The sequence below is a fragment of the Pelophylax lessonae genome (genome assembly GCF_965119305.1).
Source record: "Pelophylax lessonae genome assembly, chromosome: 4".
In the NCBI taxonomy this organism is placed as follows: Eukaryota; Metazoa; Chordata; class Amphibia; order Anura; family Ranidae; genus Pelophylax; species Pelophylax lessonae.
In genome coordinates, this window is record NC_138771.1 from 303,937,878 (window position 1) to 303,960,594 (window position 22,717).

At 41.5% G+C, this 22,717-nt stretch overlaps 1 protein-coding gene across 1 annotated transcript in view; it reads left to right on the forward strand.

Annotated features, from left to right (window-relative positions):
* GNPTAB (N-acetylglucosamine-1-phosphate transferase subunits alpha and beta) overlaps positions 1 to 22,717 on the forward strand; it is a 140,775-nt gene that overhangs the window by 13,563 nt on the left and 104,495 nt on the right. The window contains exons 2-6 of the mRNA XM_082256745.1: positions 8,814 to 8,899; positions 10,801 to 10,920; positions 15,165 to 15,206; positions 17,805 to 18,016; positions 20,051 to 20,115. Coding sequence (XP_082112871.1) covers positions 8,814 to 8,899; positions 10,801 to 10,920; positions 15,165 to 15,206; positions 17,805 to 18,016; positions 20,051 to 20,115 — 525 coding nt within the window. The remainder of the gene's footprint in view (positions 1 to 8,813; positions 8,900 to 10,800; positions 10,921 to 15,164; positions 15,207 to 17,804; positions 18,017 to 20,050; positions 20,116 to 22,717) is intronic.

Genomic DNA, 22,717 nt, shown 5'->3' on the forward strand with positions numbered 1-22,717 from the left:
GATCACCAGTGCTGAGATGCAATGATGGATTTTATTTTTTAAAAAATGCCAGTTATTTATGATATGCAGTGCTTTAGTAAACTAATGCCTCGTTTCCACTGAGCGGAACGGTTCGGATCGGGACAGATCGGCAGGCTGATAATGGTCCGGTCTATTCAGTTGAGCGTTTCCACTGGAAGTCGGACCTCTAGGGTCCATGCGGGGCGTACACCAAATGCCTAGCGTTGCGGCGTGGCGTCACACTAGTGCGACAACAGACGTGACGCTACAACAACAACAACAATGGAGGTCATCCAGCAGCTCGTCTTTGCTCTACTTGGCTTTTGGTTCTTAGTAATCAAAATACATGCCACACAGTGTGAGAGAAGGTTACGAGCGGCAAAGCGAAACACAGCAGAAAAGAGAAGAAAACTTTTGGCTTGGGTCTTGAGTCAGGAGGAGAAGTACACCTTTGTGCGGCAAAGACAAAGACGGCAGCGTTATAGGGTAAGCAACATTATGCCAATTGTCATTTATTTCTACCCGTATTAAAAAGTAAAATAATACAGAATATGACAAAATCTAATATAAGATGGGAAGGATATACAGTACATATGTACTTAACAACATTCATGTTGCACACGTATGTAAACATGCACATTTGAAGTATTAAATCAAATGCATAACAAATCATTAGTAGTATAATGAGTATTTATGTATAAGGTGTAATACTTCAAATGTGCATGTTTACATACGTGTGCAACATGTATGTTGTTGAATACATAATGTACTGTATATCCTTCCCATCTTATATTAGATCTTTGCAGATTCTGTATTTTTTTATTTATGTATAAGGTGTAATACTTGCAATGTGTACTCATTGCTCACTTTTATACATGATGCTATCTGACCTTGTAAAATATAGTATGTTGTATTAATATGTTTTTATTATTTGTGATATGGTAACATCTGCGTTTTCTTCTTTTAAAGATGCTTCTCCTTTTGTCAAAGCAGCGCCGCCGACCAGTCATTTGGGCTCTCCCCCGTGCCAATGAGTGGTGGGATGTGACCGTCCCAGGATTCACACACACACAGTGGGTGCACAATTTCCGAATGTCGGAGGAAACCTTTTCATACCTTTGTGCAAGGCTACGTCCAGCGATGGAGAAGCAAAGCACAAACTTCCGAGCCAGTTTGCCAGTGAGGAAAAGAGTAGCCATTGCACTGTGGAAGCTGGCTACCAACAGTGAATACAGAAGTATAGGTCATCTTTTTGGTGTCAGTAAATCATCAGTGTGCCGTTGTGTGCAGGACTTCTGTAAGGCTGTCTGCACATCGCTAGCTCCTGAAATTGTTCATTTTCCAGACAGGGAAAAGCTTAAAGACATGGCTGACTACTTTGAAAACAGGTGGGGTCTTCCACAGTGTGTTGGTGCTATTGATGGGTCACACATACCAATAATAGCACCACAAGAATACCACACTGACTACTTCAACAGAAAGGGCTGGCATTCCATCATCCTCCAGGGAGTGGTGGATGGAAAAGGACTATTCTGGAGTGTGAATGTTGGAAAACCTGGGAGTTTGCATGATGCTCGGGTTCTACGATTGTCCACATTTTGGGATTGGGTTGGGCAGGGAGGGCTGTACCCTCTTTCCACTAAGAACATTTGGGGGGTGAATGTTGGCTATTATGTGCTCGGGGACTCTGCCTACCCTTTACAAAATTGGCTCCTGAAACCATTTCCTGACAATGGCCGCCTGACACCAGAACAACAAACCTACAACAAGAAAACATCCAGGGCACGGGTCGTAGTTGAAAATGCTTTTGGAAGACTTAAAGGTAGGTGGCGGTGTCTTATGAAGAGGAATGACAGTGACATTCAACTTGTCAAATCCATGGTGCTTACTTGCTGTGCTCTTCACAATCTTTGTGAAAGTCATGGAGAAGACTTCCACCAGGATTGGAATACGTCTGCAGAAGAGCCAGTAAGGGTAATAGCACAGGATATTGAAGATGAGTGCAATGAAATACGTCAGGCTCTGATGCGTCACCTCAACACCTAATTTTTTACCATGATTGTTTTAAAGTTTTAATAAAGTTTTACATTAATGAATCAGACACACCCAAAGTCTCTTATAAAATCTCTTTTATTCAGCAACAAAAATATTCTTTCTATATTTTCTTACAAGTAAGAATTCAAAAAAATAAAACATTTTTACAAAACAAAACTGAAAAATTACCAAAAAACAAAGGGTACAGGTCCTGTGCTGGCTGACAGGCACTATTGCCTTGGCGGTGGCCTGGGATCACGACTGGCTCCCAGCACTTGAACAAGCTGCCCTAGGACACCAAGGAAGGCCTGGTTGAAGGTAGACAACTGCTCCATCTGCTGCCGGGCAATCTCAGCCTCCTGGCGCATAGCTTCCTGGGCATCCTGACGCAGTGCCTGAAACCACCGCTCAGAAAGGGTCTCCATCCTTTCCTGTTGTCTTTCCTCTACTGCCCTCATATCATCAATAACTGTGCGCAGATCCAGCTGCAACCGTCTCCTTTCACCTGGAATATACAAAATACCAGAATATTGATTTAAGAAAATGCACAATTATAACTTTCACTCTGATCATAATGTCTTACCTGTGTGACGTGGTGCATTTGGCGTACTCTGTGGTAGGCTTGGTGTTGACACAATCGTACTGGTGCTGCTGAAAGATGTCGATGGACCATCGTCTGAAAAGTTAGAGGTATCATTGGAGAGTCCATCCACAGTATCTGAAAATGCACATATCAAGGGTTTTATACACAAACGAGAAGAAGACACAGTGTACTATCTTATGGCAGTTATCCTCATGGCAGTTATCATCAGGTAGTAAACAATGGGATGCAGAGTGGGTAAAAAAATGAGATGCCTATACTCTTCTGTACAGGTATTTAAATAAAAAATAATGGAACTATATCAGTTTAAAGGCTAAGGTACAATGAGAGCATCAGAAATCTCCATTATCTTTTCTACAGTTGTCTTTTTTCTCAAAAATAGGGGCTGGTTTATACAGACAGTACATTTCCCTATCCATTCTGAGATTAACTTTACTTGGTTAAAGTGCACTGTGGCTGCTTGAAATCATGCATGATAGCCTTTAATAGTATTTTTATGCATATTCAGCCCCCATTGATATTATCAAGCCCATACTAATTAAGCAAAACACCAGTCACGCATTTTTCATTAATTATACAAAACAGTGCAGCGCTACTCCCTACCATTTTCTTTCAGTCCACTGCACAAATACAATTACATTTTTGGTGCAGAGTTAATGGTTTTGTGCAGTTATTTTTTTTAAATGGTTAGCATAGGGAAAGCCAATGCCAAGCAGGAAAAAAAAAAAAAAACTTACCAACAGGATCTATCATGGATTCGAGAAGTGCAGATGCAGATGAAGATGCAGAGTCCAGACCTCCTTCCCTGCCTTGGTTTGCTGGCCTATGCCCGTAAATGGCGTCCATGGCATCGTACCACTTCCAAGTACTTCGACTGTTTCCACTACAGCTGTTGGCATCCTTAATTTTTTTATATTGGCCTTTAAGCTTCTTAAGCTTTGCCCTACACTGACCCGACGTCCGTTCAAATCCCTCGGCTGCCATCCGCTGGGAAATATCTTTATACACCTTTTCATTCCTCACTGATCCATCAAGCTCACTCTGAATAACACTGTCCGCAATTATAGTAAGGAAAGTGGATAGTTCCTGAGTTGACCAGACCCTGCTGTTATTTGCAGGCATCCTTCTCCTATATCTGGACTGAGCTGCGCTTCCGTTTGACGACAGCAGTGACGTTTTCCTGTCCACCAATCAGTGGAATGTATCGTGTGACACCAGTAGCTCCGCCCTAACCGTACCGTACCATTTCCTATGGCCCTACATCTGAAGGAGGACCACGAATGGTGCGGTTTGGTTCGGTTGTATGGGCCACTTTCATAATGGAAACACCAAAAATAGCGTACCGTACCGAACCGATCCGAACCGTTCCGCTCAGTGGAAACGAGGCATAAATGTAATTCAGTTAGGATTTACATCTGACTTACTTTTGAATATAATTTAGTAAAGTTTAAGGGTTAAAGCGGAACTTAAGGAACAAATATTACCCTCTGCTCCAATGGTCCGATGCCCCTGAGGTCCCACACTGACATCTTCTCTCCTGCCTCTTCCGTTCAGTGTGAAGCGGGGCTTATGTGACCCTAAACTTTAGTTAAAAAAAAAATCTATTCAATTCTGTACCTTTTTTTTGTTTTTTTCCCCCACACTCCTCCAAATTCCCTTTTTTTTCTTTTTTAACTGCTGTGATATTACTTACTGTTACAGGCAGGGTGTGAACATTTTTACCCACTTGGCGACCACAAGTACATTTGCGTCATTACTTTGATGCTAAATACTTTTGCTTTGGCCGCAGCTAGCTGCCATAAACGTGGTATTCTCTTGTTCTGCGGGTGATTCTCTACAAAATAAAAGTGGTCTCAGTGGCACATTAGCCGCTGAGACCACTTTATTAAATTTTCACATAGAAAGGAAAAAAAAAACATTACAATAGGTTGTAAGAAGCAATGGCAGTAACATTTGTATGGGAATGGGAAGCAGGATGTTCTTTTTCTTACTAAGATAAATAACCCTATAACATATTTTAAAATACTTATAAATAAATAAATAACACCAGACAAAGAAAAAGGTTTGGACAAAGGCCGCGGCTGTTTTTTATTATTGACTTTTAACATGAATTTAACCACTTGCCCACCGGCCACTGTGCTCGTTCCCGTCCAGCGACGTAGACCTACGTCGCTGGACTCCTCCCCCTGTAGGCGCGCTCCCGCTGTTTTCATTCACAGCGGGAGTCGGGCCAGGGGAGGAGCAGCGGCGATCGCCGCTGCTCTGCCCCGATCGTCGGGGAATCGAGTGAGGAGATCCGCCCGCTTGTGTAAACAGAGCGGGCGGATCTCCATAGTGACAGGGACTGACAGATCGGAGTGTTCAGCATAGCTGGACATCCGATCTGTCCTTCTGTCACTCAGTCACCTCCCCCCCCACACGTTAGTAAGCACCAGGCATACATTAACCCCTCCCTCTCCAATAAAATTAACCCCTTCACTGCCAGTGTCATTTTTTACAGTAACAGTGCATATATATAGCACTGATTACTGCAGTAATGTCACTGGTACCCCCAAAAGTGTCAAAAATGTCAGTCAAGGGTCCGATCTGTCCGCCGCAATGTCGCAGTCCCGCAAAAAAAATCGCAGATCGCCGCCATTACGCGTTAAAAAAAAAACACAAAAAATGACAGAAATCTTTCCCTTAGTTAGTAAACGCAATAACTTTTGCGCAAACCAATCAAAATACGCTTATTGCGGTTTTTTTTACCAAACATAGGTAGCAGAAAACAAATTGGCCAAAAATTTAAAAAAAATTTGATTTTTACATTTTTTTGGGGGGAATTTCATATAAAAAAAAGTTAAAAATATTGTTATTTTTTCAAAATAAATGCTCTTTTTTTGTTTATAGCGCAAAAAGTAAAAATCGCACAGGTGATCAAATACCACCAAAAGAAAGCTCTGTTTGTGGGAAAAAAAAGACGTAAATTTCGTTTGGGTACGGCGTCGCACGACCGCGCAATTGTCAGTTAAAGTCACACAGCGCCGAATCACAAAAAGTGGCCTGGACGGAAGACAGCAAAATCCTCCGGTGGTAAAGTGGTTAATAAAAACATACTTTAGACTTTGTTTAGAAATCACTTTAAAACGTCCAGAACCAGCCCAGCCACCACGGCTCGGGCTGACAATAAATAACATTAAAAATAATTTTATTTCCAAATATCTTTTTTATTTTTTTAACAACCAACATTTTCCAACATCTCATTACTCAAATCAGAAAACAATTACATCCACCAAAGCACTTTAGCTAAGGCGACAGCAACAAGTCAAATAATTTATAAACTGGCCGCGACAAACTCGTTTTTTTTTTTTGGGGGGGGGGGGGGGGGGGGAGAACCGTCCTGATGGCTCCTGAGGTGATGAAGTGACTCGGAGCCCCACAGTCACCCTTAAATAGCCCTGGATTGGGACTGGCTGGGCCGGGTTAGCCCCCAGGAGCGGGAAGATTCAGGCGGGAGCCGGGCTCCACGCGCTAATCTGCCTGGAGATACTGCTCCCATGAGCGGGAAACCAGAAAAAACTTAAAAATCTGCCCAGAGACCTAGCTATTCTGGGCGGGAGATTTGAACCTGAAGTAGCCCAGGTCAAGAGTTCAGCCTGGCCTTCTCCACACTAAAAAATTAGGCCTAATAGAACCGTATCCTGACTTATATTAAACGTTTAAATTATTAAAAAACCTGCTCCCATCCCATAAAGAAAATGTAGGGTTATAAAAACCCCATTTTCTCCATATTCTTTACTGTGGACATTCACGTATCTCAGGTATCCACTATCATGACATTTAGAGGCCTATCTCAGAGTAGTGCCTTGGTTGGCTTCCCAAGTAGCCGTGGCTCGTATCCAGGAACCACAGAACACCAGAGCGAGGTTGCAACCCTCTGCTCCCAGACACCCCAACCGGGATCACTCTGTGCCCGAGAGCAGGGCATGCCACCCCCGCCCCCCCTGCCCCAGCCCCGCCATGGTCCCTTTACTATTACCCTGCGTCTCCAGTAGGTATACCGGTATAATGAAACAGATGCAACTTTATAAACATACTCAGTAAATTTCAGTTGTTGAATAGGTCACCTGAAACATACTTATTCCCAGGAATACCTTTGTGTATAAAAGTAAAGCTGATAAGTAAGAAAACGTCAGGAAAACAAAAAAAAGAATAGAGAAACAGATGGGGTAAGGACAAAGGGGTGTTTGGTCAAACTGTTGTGTGGAAATTGTCAAGCAATTGAGAAACTATACATTCATGCCATTAAAACCTGTAACAGGGGGGTTCTGTTCTATAGACATGGGTTTTGCGAGATTACTTTTAGAGATGGCGGGAGAGGTGCTCCCTTCCCAGTCGTTTCCCGGCTTACTGGAGAGATAGGTGGAAACGATCCGATCTGCTGGAGGGATAGGCAGGAAGTCGAGTAAGGGCAAGATGGCCCCCACTCGACTCTAAGTGAAGTTGGAGGACCGGAGCGATGTCTAATATCACTTCCTTGAAGGCAAAATGATTTGCTTTTAAAGGTCTCTCAATAAAGAGGACCTGTCATGCTTATTTATATTACAAGGGGTGTTTACATTCCTTGTAAGAGCCCATTCACATTAGCGCGACTTGTCAGCCTGACGAGTTGCGCTCGGTCGCGGTCCATTGATTAGCACAGGACCCGTTCTAATAGGAGCAACACAAGTCGCTCCGACTTAGAAAAAGGGTCCTGTACTACTTTGGGGCGACCTGGAGGCGACTTGCATAGACTTCCATTGTGTGAAGTCTCTGCAAGCCGCGCCGAAGTCGCGGTGCACGCGACTTCACAGGTCGCCCCCCAAAGTCATGTTGCGCTAGTCTGAATGGGCTCTAATAGCAATAAAAGTGATAAAAAATAAATAAATAAAGAGACCGTGTAAAATAAAAGGAAAAAAAATTGAAAGCAGCCTGTCCCTTCGTACTCGCACGCAGAAGCGAGCGCATACGTAAATCGCGCCCACATATGTAAACCGTGTTGAAAACCGCATATGTGAGGTAGAAAAACACTAATTCTAGCACTAGACCACCTCCTGTAACCCTCTAAACAGGTAACCTGTAAAGTTTTTTTAAAGCGTCGCCTATGGAGATTTTTAAGTACCTTAGTTTGTCACCATTCCTCGAGCGTGCGCAATTTTAAAGCATGACATGTTGGATATCTATTTACACGGTGTAAAATCATCTGCCACATTATACAAAACAATTGGGCAAACTTTACTGTTTTTTTTTTTTTTTTAAATTAACCTCTTTTCTGGACCACCCGCCGCCTTTTTACTGCGGCAGGGCGGCCCTCCTGCGCAAACCAACGTAGACCTACGTCGGTCGCGCGCCTGCAGCTATGGGGCGAGCGCACGCCGCCAGCAGTGCGCTCTCGCCCCCACTCTTCAGCGGGGAAGCCGATGCAGCGGAATGTTATATAGCAGAAAGTGAAAAATATTGTTTTTTTTGCGCAAATAATTAAAATCGCACAGGTGATCAAATACTACCAAAAGAAAGCTCTATTTGTGGAAAAAAAAAGGACATCAATTTTATATGGGTACAGCGTCACACGACCACGCAATTGTCAGTTAAAGTAACGCAGTGCCGAATCTCAAAATATGGCCTGGTCATTAAGGGGGGAAAACCTTCCGGTCCAGAAGTGGTTAAAAAAGTTTTTCTCCCAAAAAAATTGTGTTTAACAGACCGCTGTGCAAATACGTTGTGACACAAAATATTGCAACGATCGCCATTTTATTCTCTAGGGTCTCTACTAAAACCTGTCCGTTCTCATCTGATCCGATCTGCTGGACGGATGGAAAATAGGGTTTCCATCTGTCCGGATTTCACGGACAGGATCGGATCGGATAGCAGGGGGTGTCAGCAAAGATGTCTCCGTTGACATCCGCTGCCCCATAGGGATGCATGGAGCATCCAATCAGGTGGACCCTAACAGTCTGCAAGTTTTAAATGGTTCCACATTCTTGCTTTGATTTTCAACTCACCATTATTCATTTACTTTTTTCACTTTTTCAATATTTTAGTACTAGTAATGCAGAGCAGCATCTATATTGAAAAGCTATATCTATGTTCATCTCATGAAGGTAAACTGAAATAAGCTTAAAAATGATATATGTGTAAAATATGCGTGTGTGTTTTCTAGGTGGTGCTGGAGTGGAGTCGGGATCAGTACCATGTTCTGTTTGATACTTACCGGGACAACATTGCTGGGAAATCATTTCAGAATAGGTAACCTCTATGTTCTGATAAAGATTTAATTTTTTTTTTATTATGAGCGTCTGCGTATTAATAATTACTGTGTTGTTTCTAGTCCAATAAAGACGTAGCAAGTGAAAACATGAAAGGTTTGAGTAGTTTGTTGTCCACATCTGAGTAGTACATTACTTGAAGGCTCTATTTTCTTTTATCCCAGCACTCTGAGCTAGTTACTGGAAGAAAGAGAATTAAGTCTGGCACTAAGCATTGTACACAGTTTTAGAGTGGGTCATATCATGGATAATATTGTTGCAGCTTTTGGCTGCATTTCAAAAAACGTTTTTCATTGTAGATAGAGCTTGACATGGTTCAAGAACTTACTTTTTCTCAAGTACAATATATTTTTAGCATGAATGTTTTTTTTTTTCTCTTTTCTGCTTGTAGCATTTATTATGTAGATAAGTATTAAAAAGAAAAAAAACTGTTTTCAGTTTGTTTCATATCATGTCATATAGTATACAATTTTCTTAAAGTAAAACTAAACACACAGTTTGATTTAATTGTCCTTTCTATTTTTTTGTATATGGATGATAGCACTGTAATTATTTTAATAAAAAAAAACAATAAATTGAAGTATCTTTTTCCTAATCCATTTACAGCTGTCACATGACCAAGCTTTTTCCCAGCCTGTCTGCAGGGAAACATAAGCAGGAGGAACTTTTAGTTCTCTACTGCTGGTTACATGTTCAAAATAAAAAAAATAAAAAAAACAGCCTTTGGGTTACGGAATAAAAAAAAAATTCTAATAAACTGTTTGAAATCATCATACAAATAAATATTTGAAATTAAATCTTTATTTAATTTTTTTAAAAATAAGGTGTGGGTGAATTTCTGCCAGTCACAGGCTGTGTCACACTCCTCCAGCCTGTGTCTTAGAATAAGTGGGAGGTGAAGCCTCCATCAATCCACATATAATATACCCCCTCCATTGTGAATGATGGTTAGTGGACATGGAGGAGGGAGGGAGGGAGTGGGCTGTCATTTAGCACTGTGTATACGCCCACATGTGTGACTCTAAAGTCACATGGACTGCTTGGATGTGAAAGGGAGGAAATGCTTAGCATAGAAACTCACTGAAAACTGAGAATGTGCAGAGCTGCCAACACTGCTCTGCAATATCCCTAGCTGTATAGGGGACATGGACAGGAGGGGGAGAGAGAGAACAGTGGGATCAACCAGGATTTTGCAGACTACAGAAAACAAATTTTATAGTGACTGTATGAGTATTAAAAGCATGCAATATAGCATTTATTGATAGCATTTATGATGTTGTTTTAGTGACCCTTTGAGCAAATCCTTTTTTTTTTTTTTGCAAAGTTTCTTACCTGGGGATTCTGCCAGTTTCAGCACTTCTTATTGCAGGCTGACAACACTAAAGCCAGCCATAGACAGAACGAATTGAAATGCAGCTGGTTCAACAGAAATTGGCTAGTTTTTTGATCCATCCAGTATCATTTTTTTTTGTTTCTTTGTACGATCACTGCAGCTGGATATAGTCGTCAGCAGTGATCATTGTATTCTGATGGCAGAGAAGCCTTCAGAGTATAATAATGCAGCAGGAGGGATTCCCCCAGCAACACTGACTGTGTTAATGAAAGAAATTAGCAATTTTTCACTCATCTCGTGGTTGAAGGAAAGGAGATTGCATAATCTATGGCCAGATTAAGCCATTTCCTCACAGTTAGAAGCAATGTTGTCAGCCTGCAGTGTGTGCTTGTTTAGTTGATCAGTGGGCTACCTATAACACAGTACACTGAAAATGTAAAAGATCACTTAGCATGTGGCTTATATAGGCAGTGATATCATATGTTTATATTGCTATGCATGTTTTCTAATGGTTAGCTGATGTTTTCTCATTTCGGGGCTCCTTCCAGGCTATGTCTCCCTATGCCTATTGATGTAGTATATACCTGGGTAAATGGCTCAGATCCAGAACTTGTGAAACAACTGCGTGATGTACGTGACCAGATGGAAGAAGAACAGAGGATGTTAAGGTACCTTAATGTTGATGTTAAAATGATTGTAAATTTTTATTTTTGTTTTTTATTAAAATAATAAACATGTTATACTTACCTGCTCTGTGCAGTGGTTTTGCACAGAGCAGCCTGGATCCTTCTCTTCTCGGGTCTCATGCCGGAGCTCCTGGCCCCTCCCTCTTGTGGGGTACCCCCACAGCAACCAGCTTGCTATAGGGGCACCAAAGCTGGGCCGCTGCTCCTGTGTGTCCATTCACACATGGACCCGCGGTTTGGCCCCACCCCCTCCGGCTCCTGTTGCTGCCAATAGCCAATAAATAGTGCTAGTCCCGGATAGGCAAGGCTCTCGTGGATATCACTGGATCAAGAGGGGGCTATGGTAAGTATTAGCGGGGCTGCTGCACACAGAACGTTTTTTACCTTCATGAAATAACCTTGTGCCTTTACAACCACTTTAAATATTAAAATTAGCCAATCATTTAAACATTTAAAAAGAAGCTGTTTGCAAAAAGATGACTTTTATTTCATGCCTGTCCAGTGGGCTCTGACTCTGATCTTCATTCACTTCAACAGCTATGACTGCCAATCAGTCTTCCACATCCAACATACATCCTGATGTGTTGAGTGCCTTTGCTTTGTGGTTACATCTGCCAGCTCCTAAGTCTCTTCTGTGTCCTTTAGTGACATTGGATTGGTGGAAAGAACCACAGCTTTAATCTGAACCTATGTGCATCTTTTGACTAGACAGTAATTATGTTTCAAGTTTTGCAATACAATCAGATTAAAACCCCATTCACACTGAAGTGGCACGACTTCGGGGGCGACTTCACAAGTCGCCTGCACCGCGACTTCGGCGCGACTTGCACGGACTTCATATAATGAATGTCTATGCAAGTCGCTCCGAGGTCGCCCCAAAGTCGTACAGGACCCTTTTTCTAAGTCGGAGCGACTTGTGTCGCTCCTATTAGAACGGGTCCTGTAGCACTGCATGGACCGCGACGGACCGCGACTTGTTAGGCTGACAAGTCGCGGTAGTGTGAATGAAAAAAAAAAAACACCACTTTTACAGGTATTAAAGATTTTCTTTTTTTCTGCCTGTAAATGCCCCTCTATGTTAGCCTATATGTCCATGCACACATAGGCATATAAGAAAAGGAACATTTACAGGCTGAAAAAAAGCATCATCAGTGCGTTCAGTAAAGGAGCTTTTGGGCAGAAAAACCGAAGTGGTGTGCCGAAGTACGTGTAAACATGCCCAAACGCTAGTTGCGTTTAGCACAAGTGTTCATTCCAAAGGCCAGAATAAATTAATTTTCTAGCCAATAGAATAAATTAACATTCAAATGCTGGACGCACCTGAAAGCTTCTAAATGTGCCTTAACGCCGGTGCAAAATGTGGCTTTAGCTCGTTTTTTTTTTTTTCTTTAAACCGCTTTTCTCCTGCCAGGAGAAAAGGCATTCAGGGGAGCTCAGCAAGCGCTCAGTGTGCATGAGGCATTATATTGCTGAAGCTGAGAATACACCAGTCAGCGATAATGTTATGACCACTAACGGGTAAAGTAAATAACATTGATTATCTTGTTACAATGACATCTGAAAGTTGTTAGGATATATTAGGCAGCAAGTAGATATGTTGTCCCTGAATTCCCAAAAAAAAGAGACTAGACGCCAAGAGGTTTAGTGACAGTTCTTATATGGCAACAATATGCCCATAGCTTCAAGAGAGGATCATCCTCTGGAGCAAGGATGCTGGGAAAAGTCACAACAAAAAAACTCTCAGAAAAGCGCTTAGGGCTGTGGTCAATAAATACATTGGTGCTGTTACAAACCTTCCAAAAAAGATTTTGTTGTCCCTGAAGTTGATGTGTTGAAAGCAAAAAAATAAAAAATGGGTATTGCAGGTTGTTGTGTATGGGGCTGCGTAGCTAAAGACAGGTCAGGGTGGCCATGCTTACACATGCCTACAAACAAAAGTACCTACAATGGGCATGTGAGCATAAGAACTGGACCACAAAACAATTAGCAACTTCATGTTGCTGGCTGGGTGTCTGTGCGTCACTAACCTGGGACAAGATGGCACCAGGATGCAGTATGGGGGGAAGGCAAACTGGTGGAGGCAGTGTGATGCTTTGGGCAATGTTTTGCTGGGAAATGTTGGAACCTTCCATTCATGTGGATGTTACTTGACATATACCACTTACATAAACATTGTTGCTGACCAAGTGCACCCCTTCATGGAAACTGTATTCCCGGATGGCAGTGGCCTCTTTCAGCAGGATGTGCCTGCCACTCTGCGAAAATAGTTCAAGAATGGTTTAAGGATAAACATTGATTATATGAGATATTGACTTGGCCCCCGTATCCAGATCTCCATTTAATCGAGCATCTGTGGGATGTCCTGGAAAACAAAGTTGAATCCATGAAAGCTTCACTTCACAATTTAGAGCCCTTTCACAATGATCCATTTAAAAAAATGCAGTAAAAACGCATGCATGCTCATAATGCATTTTTAGTGTGTTTTCTGGTTGCCTGACTCCCAGCGTTCGCCAGTGAAACATGATATTGTGACTGAAAAAGTGTACCAAAAAAGCAGCCCCGGCGTGTTTTTTGACACGTTGTCCAGTGATTTCGAGGGGAGGGGCATTTTTGGTACACTTTTTACACAGGGCACCAAAGATGCAGCATACATGACTTTTCAGATAGCACAAAATATCTTCAGAGGTCTAGTGGTGTCTATGCCTCAACAGGTCAGGACTGTTTCGGTAGCAAAAGAGGGATCTACTCAATATTAGGTGGGTGGTCATAAAGTTATGGCTGATCGGTGTATTTCTGATGAGTTACTGTGCTTTGCATGTCATAATTGCTGTTTGTACCGTCTTGTAAAATGAGCCCTCTAAATGCAGAGGTAATTGCAGTTCACATTGGAACTCATCTGTATAACCTGGAGCAGAATGTTTGCTATTGTTACCATGTGTTCACCTTCATTTTCATCCTTTATTAGAAAAAAAAATGTCTGAATTCTGATTGCTGACTGGAAGCGGAGTTCTGTCTGCACCAGCTCCACAGTCATGTTCTTGCCTGTAAATGTATTTCTCCCGCTACATATTTTTGGTAAAAAATCCTAATAAGTGTATATTGATGGGTTTGCACAAAAGTTATAGTGTCTACAAACTATGGGATAGATTTATGGCTTTTTGTTTTTTTTTTATTGTTTTTACTAGTAATGGCAGCGATCAGCGATTTTTAGCGGGACTGCAACATTGCGGCGGACAAATCTGACACTAAGTGACACTTTTTTGGGGACCAGTGAGACCAATATAGTGATCAGTGCTAAAAAAAAATGTACTTTTACTGTATAAATGACACTGGCAGGGAAGGGATTAACACCAGGGGCGATCAAGGGGTTAAGTGTGCTCCTAGGGAGTGCTTTTTAACTGTGGGAGCAGTGGATGCACTAGAGCAGGGATATGCAAACTGTGGCCCTCCAGCTGTTGCAAAACTACAAGTTCCATCATGCCTCTGCCTCTAGGTGTCTTGCTTGTGGCTGTCAGAATCTTGCTGTGCATCATGGTACTTGTAGTTCTGCAACATCTGGAGGGCCACAGTTTGCAGATCCCTGCACTAGAGGAAAAGAGAGATTTGTGATTCAGCTTAGCTGAAACACAATATCTTTTGTTTACTCCCTGACAGAACAGCGGCCTGCCTTGTTTACATAGGCAGACCGCCATTCTGTCATTCTTCCAAACAATTGGCGGGTCTCGGCAGCCTTCTTTATTTTCCCTCTAATCCCTAACTTTAATGAAAAAGAAAAAAAGGGGTGGGCAGCCCCGTAACTCTCTTTAAGTAATTCACCTGGGGAGACCTTCTAGGCTCTGTAAGGGATTGATGAATTTGGGATTGATGAATCTATATAGTTTTTTGTTGATTCCTTGAAGTGTATGTATTTTCTGCAATCACCCACTGGTTGGACATTTTTTACGTTATGTAACGATACACGATATTTATGTACTATTGATGCAATGATTTGGAGCTGCCTTTTCCTGGTTTAACCAGTTCTGAAGTGCGCTGTATAGCCTGGACATAGGAATCTGATAGATTTTTTATATTCAGCCTGCAGGGTGAGCAAAAAAACATCTAAGTGTGCATAACAAGCTTTAGTCATAACCTTAATGCTAGGCCTGATCATAAACTAAAGTAAAGAAAAATGTATGTGTTGTTTTTTGTGTAATGCTTATTTCAGTAAAAATACTTCATTTTTTTAGAGATCTTCTGGGAAGCAATAGAACCGAGCCAACAAGAAAAGGGTAAGTATCCTTTATGACTTGCAGTAAGGTTTTCATTTACATGGTGTACTAATTTGTGCCAGAATACTTGTCTTAGTGCTGTTGTCTTTGATAAAAGACTTCAAGAGATCTATAAAGCACCCTATGATTTTTACTTACAAATTGAAAGATGTTTTATTTTTTATTGAGTAAGTGGAAAACTATCACACTTGCCTCTCTTGACCTTCTACTCTGCTATACTTACCTCTATCCACAACCTCGACTGCTTGTCAATCGCGTGTTTTCACAGGGAAGCAAATAGGCTATCAGCCCATTGCTATGTTTGTAGATTTATTCAACCTTCGTCGGCTTTCATAAACTCTGGATTATTTTTTGGGCTGTACATGCAGCCCTAGTTTGACTTTGGAAAACCTACTAAAAGCAACCCTGTCAACACCCTCCCACTGAACAGGGCAGAAAACTGTTGGGTAACCAGCAGCTGCATCCAATGAGATGCAGCCATTCTTAGGGCATTCAGATGCAGGTATACAGTATCTCACAAAAGTGAGTACACCCCTCACATTTTTGTAAATATTTTAGCTTTTCATGTGACAACACTGAAGAAATGAAACTTTGCTACAATGCAAAGTAGTGAGTGTATAGCTTGTATAACAGTTTAAATTTGCTGTCCCCTCAAAATAACACAACAGACAGCCATTGATGTCTAAACCACTGGCAACAAAAGTGAGTACACCCTTAAGTGAATATGTCCAAATTGGGCCAAATTAGCCATTTTCCCTCCCCGGTGTCATGTGACTTGTTAGTGTTACAAGGTGTCCGGTGTGAATGAGGAGCAGGTGTGTTAAGTTTGGTGTTATCGCTCTCACTCTCTCTCATACTGGTCACTGAAAGTTCAACATTGAACCTCATGGCAAAGAACTCTCTAAGGATCTGAAAAAAGATTTGTTGCTCTACAAAAAGTTGGCTGAGGCTATAAGAAGATTGCCAAGACCCTGAAACTAAGCTACAGCATGGTGGCCAAGACCATACAGCGGTTTAACAGGACAGGTTCCACTCAGAACAGGCCTCGCCATGGTCGACCAAAGAAGTTGAGAGCACTTGCTCAGCATCATATCCAGAGGTTGTCTTTGGGAAATGGACGTATGAGTGCTTCCAGCATTGCTGCAGAGGTTGAAGGGGTGGGGGGTCAGCCTGTCAGTGCTCAAACCATACACCGAACATTGCATCAAATTGGTCTGCATAGTTTTCGTCCCAGAAGGAAGCCTCTTCTAAATATGATGCACAAGAAAGCCTGCAAACGGTTTGCTGAAGTCAAACAGACTAAGGACATGGATTGCTGGAACCATGTCCTGTGGTCTAATGAGACCAAGATAAACTTATTTGGTTTAGATGGTATCAAGCGTGTGTGGCAGCAACCAGGTGAGGAGTACAAAGACAAGTGTGTCTTGCCTACAGTCAAGCATGGTGAGTGTCATGGTCTGGGCCTGCATGAGTGCTGCCAGCACTGGGGAGCTACAGTTCATTGAGGGAGCTATGAATGCCAACATGTACTGTGAAATACTGAAGCAGAGCATAATCCCCCTCCCTTCAGGGACTGGGTATTCCAACATGATAACGACCCCAAAAACAACTCCAAGATGACCACAGCCTTGCTAAAGAAGCTGAGGGTAAAGGTGATGGACTGGCCAAGCATGTCTCCAAACCTAAACCCTATTGAGCATCTCTGGGATATCCTCAAACACAAGGGGGAGGAGCGTAAGGTCTTTAACCACCACCAGCTCCGTGATGTCATCATGGAGGAGTGGAAGAGGACTCCAGTGGCAACCTGTGAAGCTCTGGTGAACTCCATGCCCAAGAGGGTTAAGGCAGTGCTGGAAAATAATGGTGGCCACACAAAATATTGACACTTTGGGCCCAATGTGGACGTTTTCATTTAGTGGTGTACTCACTTTTGTTGTCAGTGGTTTAGACATTAATGGCTGTGTGTTGAGTTATTTTTAGGGGACAGCAAATTTACACCGTTATACAAGCTGTACACTCACTACTTTACATTGTAGCAAAGTGTCATTTCTTCAGTGTTGTCACATGAAAAGGATATAATAAAATATTTACAAAAATTTGAGAGGTGTACTCACTTTTGTGAGATCCTGTTTAAGCAGCTCTCATTGACTGAGGGCCCCACTCTGATTGATGTCTGTATGATGAATTATTCCCACTCGGGGCCACCAGGCCCATATATCCCTTTTAGTACTGGCACACCAGGCCGGTGCCCCCATTTTTTTAAAATCCATTTCTAAATCCATACCCAGATGTGTTTTTACCACATTTTTTACTGGCCCTTGGCAAGCACTGGCACAAGATGAGGTGACGCACACAATCTAGTAAATTAATGCTTATGCTTTTTAAAAGTACAGATATTCTTTAATATGGGATTTTTCCAGGGTAAAGTGCATGCAATCATTGAGCCCTTTCACTTTGCTCTGAGCTCTTTTGGGCGCAGGGTGAACAGAGCATGCTTGAAGCTGCTATCACATCTGTAAGCTCTATCACATCTGTAAGCCATATATTGTCTATGTGCAGACTGACATTGTTTACTGCCTAATTCATCTGTTGCTTTAGTTCTAGTGATAAGATGCTGGAGTGTCTTCTTACACACTGTATTCGGGTTCCAATGTTGGTCCTGGATCCATCCCTTCCTCCCAATACTACTCTAAAGGATCTGCAGTCTTCTCAACCTTTCTTCCATTCAGCAATCTCACTATTTCATGTTGCCAAACCCAAGAATCCATCAACCAATGTTACAGTCCTTGTCTTTGACACACAGCAGGATGGTAAGTATACTTTTTATAGTCTGTGACGACCCTAGTGCTAACCACTTAGCCACTGTGCTGTTACAGTTGTTTCAACAAAACACTCATAGCCATTCAAGCAGTTAAAGGTCTATTACCTCAGACATACAGTATATAAGTTATGTTTTATTCATAGGTGGTAAAGTATACTCCTGTAACTGATTAATGCCAGTCTAAAGTTTAAAGGTCATACTGGATATCAAGTAAACTTGAGATACCAGTTTTGTACATTTCCCATGTCCAATAGTGTGATTCACTTTTACATTTTAAATGGAGCCATACGTTTATCATTTATTGCTCTGTATGTTCTGGGCAAGGAGAGGGACAAGAGGAATAAGTTGGGCCCCAGGTTATTGCATTTAGGTGTAGGAATAAACTCACTAATACTACTTGACTGAAAAAAGGAGAAATGGGCTGCTATATTGACTTGCTGTCGTAAGTGCAAGAAGATTTGCTGCCAGCATTTTTGGATCTTCAAGAGACAATCTCATCGATTAACACTTTTTCGGTTGCTCACATACATAGAATGTTTGAAATTAGCAGTTCCCGATGCTTCCTTTACTATAGCAAGTCACCATGCCTTTTGCCAGTTATAGCACTGTGGTTTTCTGTATTGGTGTCTTTCTGTAGAAGGCCTTTTACTGGCCCTGATGTCACCAAGGCTGCCTGTGAAGCTTTCAGCTCCTGAAGTTTTGTTTTTGAGAGTGCCTGCAGTGACAGTTCTGATGCTTGCCACAGGCAGATATAATCCAACCTACTTCCTGCTGCCACTCAGCGAGCGCTGGGGGCTTCACAAGTAGCAGCCGGGCACCGTGATGGGCCAATAGGGGCAATGGAGGGAGCAATGCAGACTGTCCAGAAGTGTCAGAGGTGGTAGAGACCTACATCACTGTTACTGACTGCAATGACAAAGGGCTAGGTATAATAAATTGCTATGCAAAGGTAACATCTTCAAATACTAATTGTACACATTTGATTTTATTCGCTGAACGGAACTGAAATTTTTATGATTTTTGTAATTTATTGCTGAAATTATTGTCCCTTGCATAATTCCAAATCCTAACTTCAGAATAGAGAAGGGAATAACTAAAACGTTAATTAGGTTTTTATTTCTGTCTGTGTCTCCGCTGGGGAGAATCGTCCTGTCTATTTACTTTAGTGACCATTGTCACTTAGACAGAGAGAGATGAAAAGTGCACAATTTTATGGTTGTCACCTGAACAGAAGTTACAAGGAATCTTTTTATGAAGATACCTGTTCTGGTGACAACTAACTAAGGCTCACCACACACTTTACAATCTGCCTGTACAATCAACTTTAGATTAAGGCCAGGCCATACACGGTGCAAATTTCTTTCCTGCAACCATGGGAGGAAAGACATTTTCACGATTCTCCTATCAACACAGACAGTGCTGACATGGGAGTCAGCAATTGTCTTGTCCCAGCACGGGGGGGGGAAGCCATAGAAGACCCCCGCCGGTAGAAGACAGTGATTATTGCTAGCAGCTATAGCAGCCACTAGCGATAATCGCAAGAGAATCCGCAAGGCAGGTGGTACCCAAGTTGATCGATTGATCAACTCGGTACATTCAGCCTTCCCATTCACGGTTCGAATCTCAGCAGGAACCGGCCGAGATTCGAACCGTGTTTGGCCGACCTTACCAAAACTTTGTAATATACTCCACCTATGCTATCCAATTAATCTGTATCTAATCAGGCATGCCTTGTACTACATAATTATTGGTAGCTGTAAAGGAGATAGTAGAATCAGATTATAACATGAAGAGTGAGCCTAAGAGGAAAATTCCCTTCACTTTGAAGAGATTTCTTTTGTAGCTTCCTGTCCCAGAGATACAACAGGAAGTATGTAAATCATCCAAAATGAGCAAATAAAAATACTGGAGGGGGTTTAAACATTCCTTATCTAAAGTTAACAAAGATGTTTTGGCTTTAGATATTCTTCAATGTATAACTTTTGCTTATGTTTTTTCTCTATTTTCTTTATTCTTTCTCTAGCGGAAACTGCACAGCTGAATGCTTTGTTTGAAACAAGCAAGGAAACCATCTGGAGAGCCTATATGGTATGTTCATTTTAAATTATTAAAATGTTTATCATAACCATTTTAGTTCTCATATTTGTATACCCCCTATGGACCACAGTACTTTTTATATATTTCTGCTATGAGCCTATTCATTCAGCAGTAACTTGGTCATTATTTTTGATCACAAAGTGATGCATATATAGTATTTTTAGGATATCAATTTTATAACTTTTTATAAAAAGTAAAAAAGCTAAAACCAAGTACACTTTCTTTTACTTTGATTAGTGTCAATATAAAAAGTATACATTTTATTCTAGCATTTGTCTTATTTAAAATTACACTAAATTTAAGGTTCTGGTGCAACGTATTACAAAGTTATTTACAAATTAATTAAATGCTTTTTTCAACAAAATGTATGAATATATGAAAAATCATTTAGATAATAGCTAGAAAAATAGAAATAGAAAAATAAATGAGCATGAAAACAATTGCTAAGGGAAGAAGCAGAAGGAGCAGTTAATTAGAGTGGATTATGGTAAACTAAGGGTTAAGCCCCGTACACATGTACCGATTGTCGGCCGAACGATCAGCCGTCTTTTGTCCAGTGCTGTCGTGTTGGCTGAAAAGTGCAAAAGACTGCACACGAATTTTGTCGGCCAACAACAACCAACTTCAGAAGTGATGTCATGTGATGGTTAACTTTCCGTGTGTTTTTTCTTCTCTGAGCATGCCCAGTCTTGCTCATCTGGCTTTTGTCGGCCGAAATCTGTACTGACTGACGAACAATCGGCCGTTCTGGTGTTGGCCAAAAAAAATTTATAGCATGCAGACCAGATTTTGTTCGGCTGAAAAGTCGCAGTCGGTTGTCGGAAGCATCATACTAACAAGCCGACAATCGGACGTTTCCCGAATATTTACGGCCGACAATCGGTACGTGTGTACGGGCCTTTAGTCCTCGTTCATACCATGTGCAGAGACATGAGTTTTTCTGCAAGGGCTCAAAGAAAACAATCGTTCTCTATGTTCCCTGTTCACATCACAACACTAGTATCATGTGTGGCTTTTTCCGGCACAGGAATCTGCAACGCGTATAAAACTCACTGAAACGCACAGGAAAACTGATGTAAACTTGTGTGTCTGCATCAGCTTTTCTGCATGTATGGTTTGAACAAAGCCTAAAGCCCCGTACACACAATCAGATTATCGAACGATCTGCCGTCCGTTTTTTGTGGCATGCTAGTCTGATGTGGAAAGTGAAGAGGTTATTTTCATACGAATTTTCCCGTACGACAGAATTCTACTTCAGAAGTGACGTCATGTGTTGGATTGCTTTGTATGTGTGTTCTTTCATCTCTGAGCATGCCTAGTCTTGCTCTTAAGATTTTTTTCCGTGGAAATCTGTACTAATGAGACGAAAATCGGACGTTGTTTTGACAGACGACAAAAATTATATAGCCTGCACATCAGGATTTTGTCGGCCGAAAAGTCAGAGTTGGCTGTCCAAAGCACCATACTAACAATCCGAAAATCAGCAAATCGGTCGTCGGACGAAATTTCCCTTCAGATTTTCTTATCGTCTGTACGGGCCTTTAAGCTGGATACACACTATACAACTTTTGTTGGTAGATTTCCTTTAGATTTACCTTCAACTATGTAGTGCAAGGGCCTGCCTGATTGCATATAGATTGAAAGTGTTTAGGTTTGACCTCATACTATATGGTTTTGGTAAATCTAAAGGAAAAAATCTAAAGAAAATTGCATAGTGTGTATCCAGCTTTAGAGGTGTTTTTTTTTTTTACTTGTTAGGTTGACATCATAATAACTAACATCATATGCAAAGTAGCAATGTTACATTGTATATTTCTTTATAAACACTATGTCCTATGGTTGTTTTTTTTTTACAGCAGCAGCTACTGTAGCTCTACAGCTGCTGTTTTGGGCATCAGACATTTTTTTTTTCTGCCTCTAAACTCTGCATGTTAAGCTCTGTGTTCATGCACACATAGGCTTTTATCAGCATTCTTTGACAGGAGAGTTTAGTGGCAGAGAAAAAATCCTCTGCCATCGCGTTCCCGAGCAGCAGCGTTTTGGCAGAAAAAACGCTGACAGCTCCTAAACTCTCCTAAACGCTGGTGTCCATTTTTTTAAATTGCTGGCAATGGGTTTTTTTACATTCAGCTGTCAGCAGGAAACCCCACTGACAGTTGATGACTCATCCGTTGTTAAGGATGTAGCGCTGGCTTCCCGGTTCCGCTCCTTAACGCTGAAGCTGCTAAACTTAGCTTACACACTAGGCTAAAAACCAGCAAAAAAATGCTAAAACCTTAGCGTTTTTTGTTCAGTGTTTCTAAATCAATATTTAGCTTTTTAGTGTCCACGAAGCCTTAACTGTCATTTTGACATTCTGTTTTTGATCCACGCTTGTCCAAACAAACTGTTTACTTCTTTAACAGATGCAGCAGCTTTAAAGGGCTATATATACTGTATGTAGCATTTGCTACAGTGCCTGGCAAAAGTATTTGGCCCCCTTGAACTTTGTGACCTTTTGCCACATTTCAGGCTTCAAACATAAAGATATAAAACTGTAATTTTTTGTGAAGAATCAACAACAAGTGGGACACAATCATGAAGTGGAACGAAA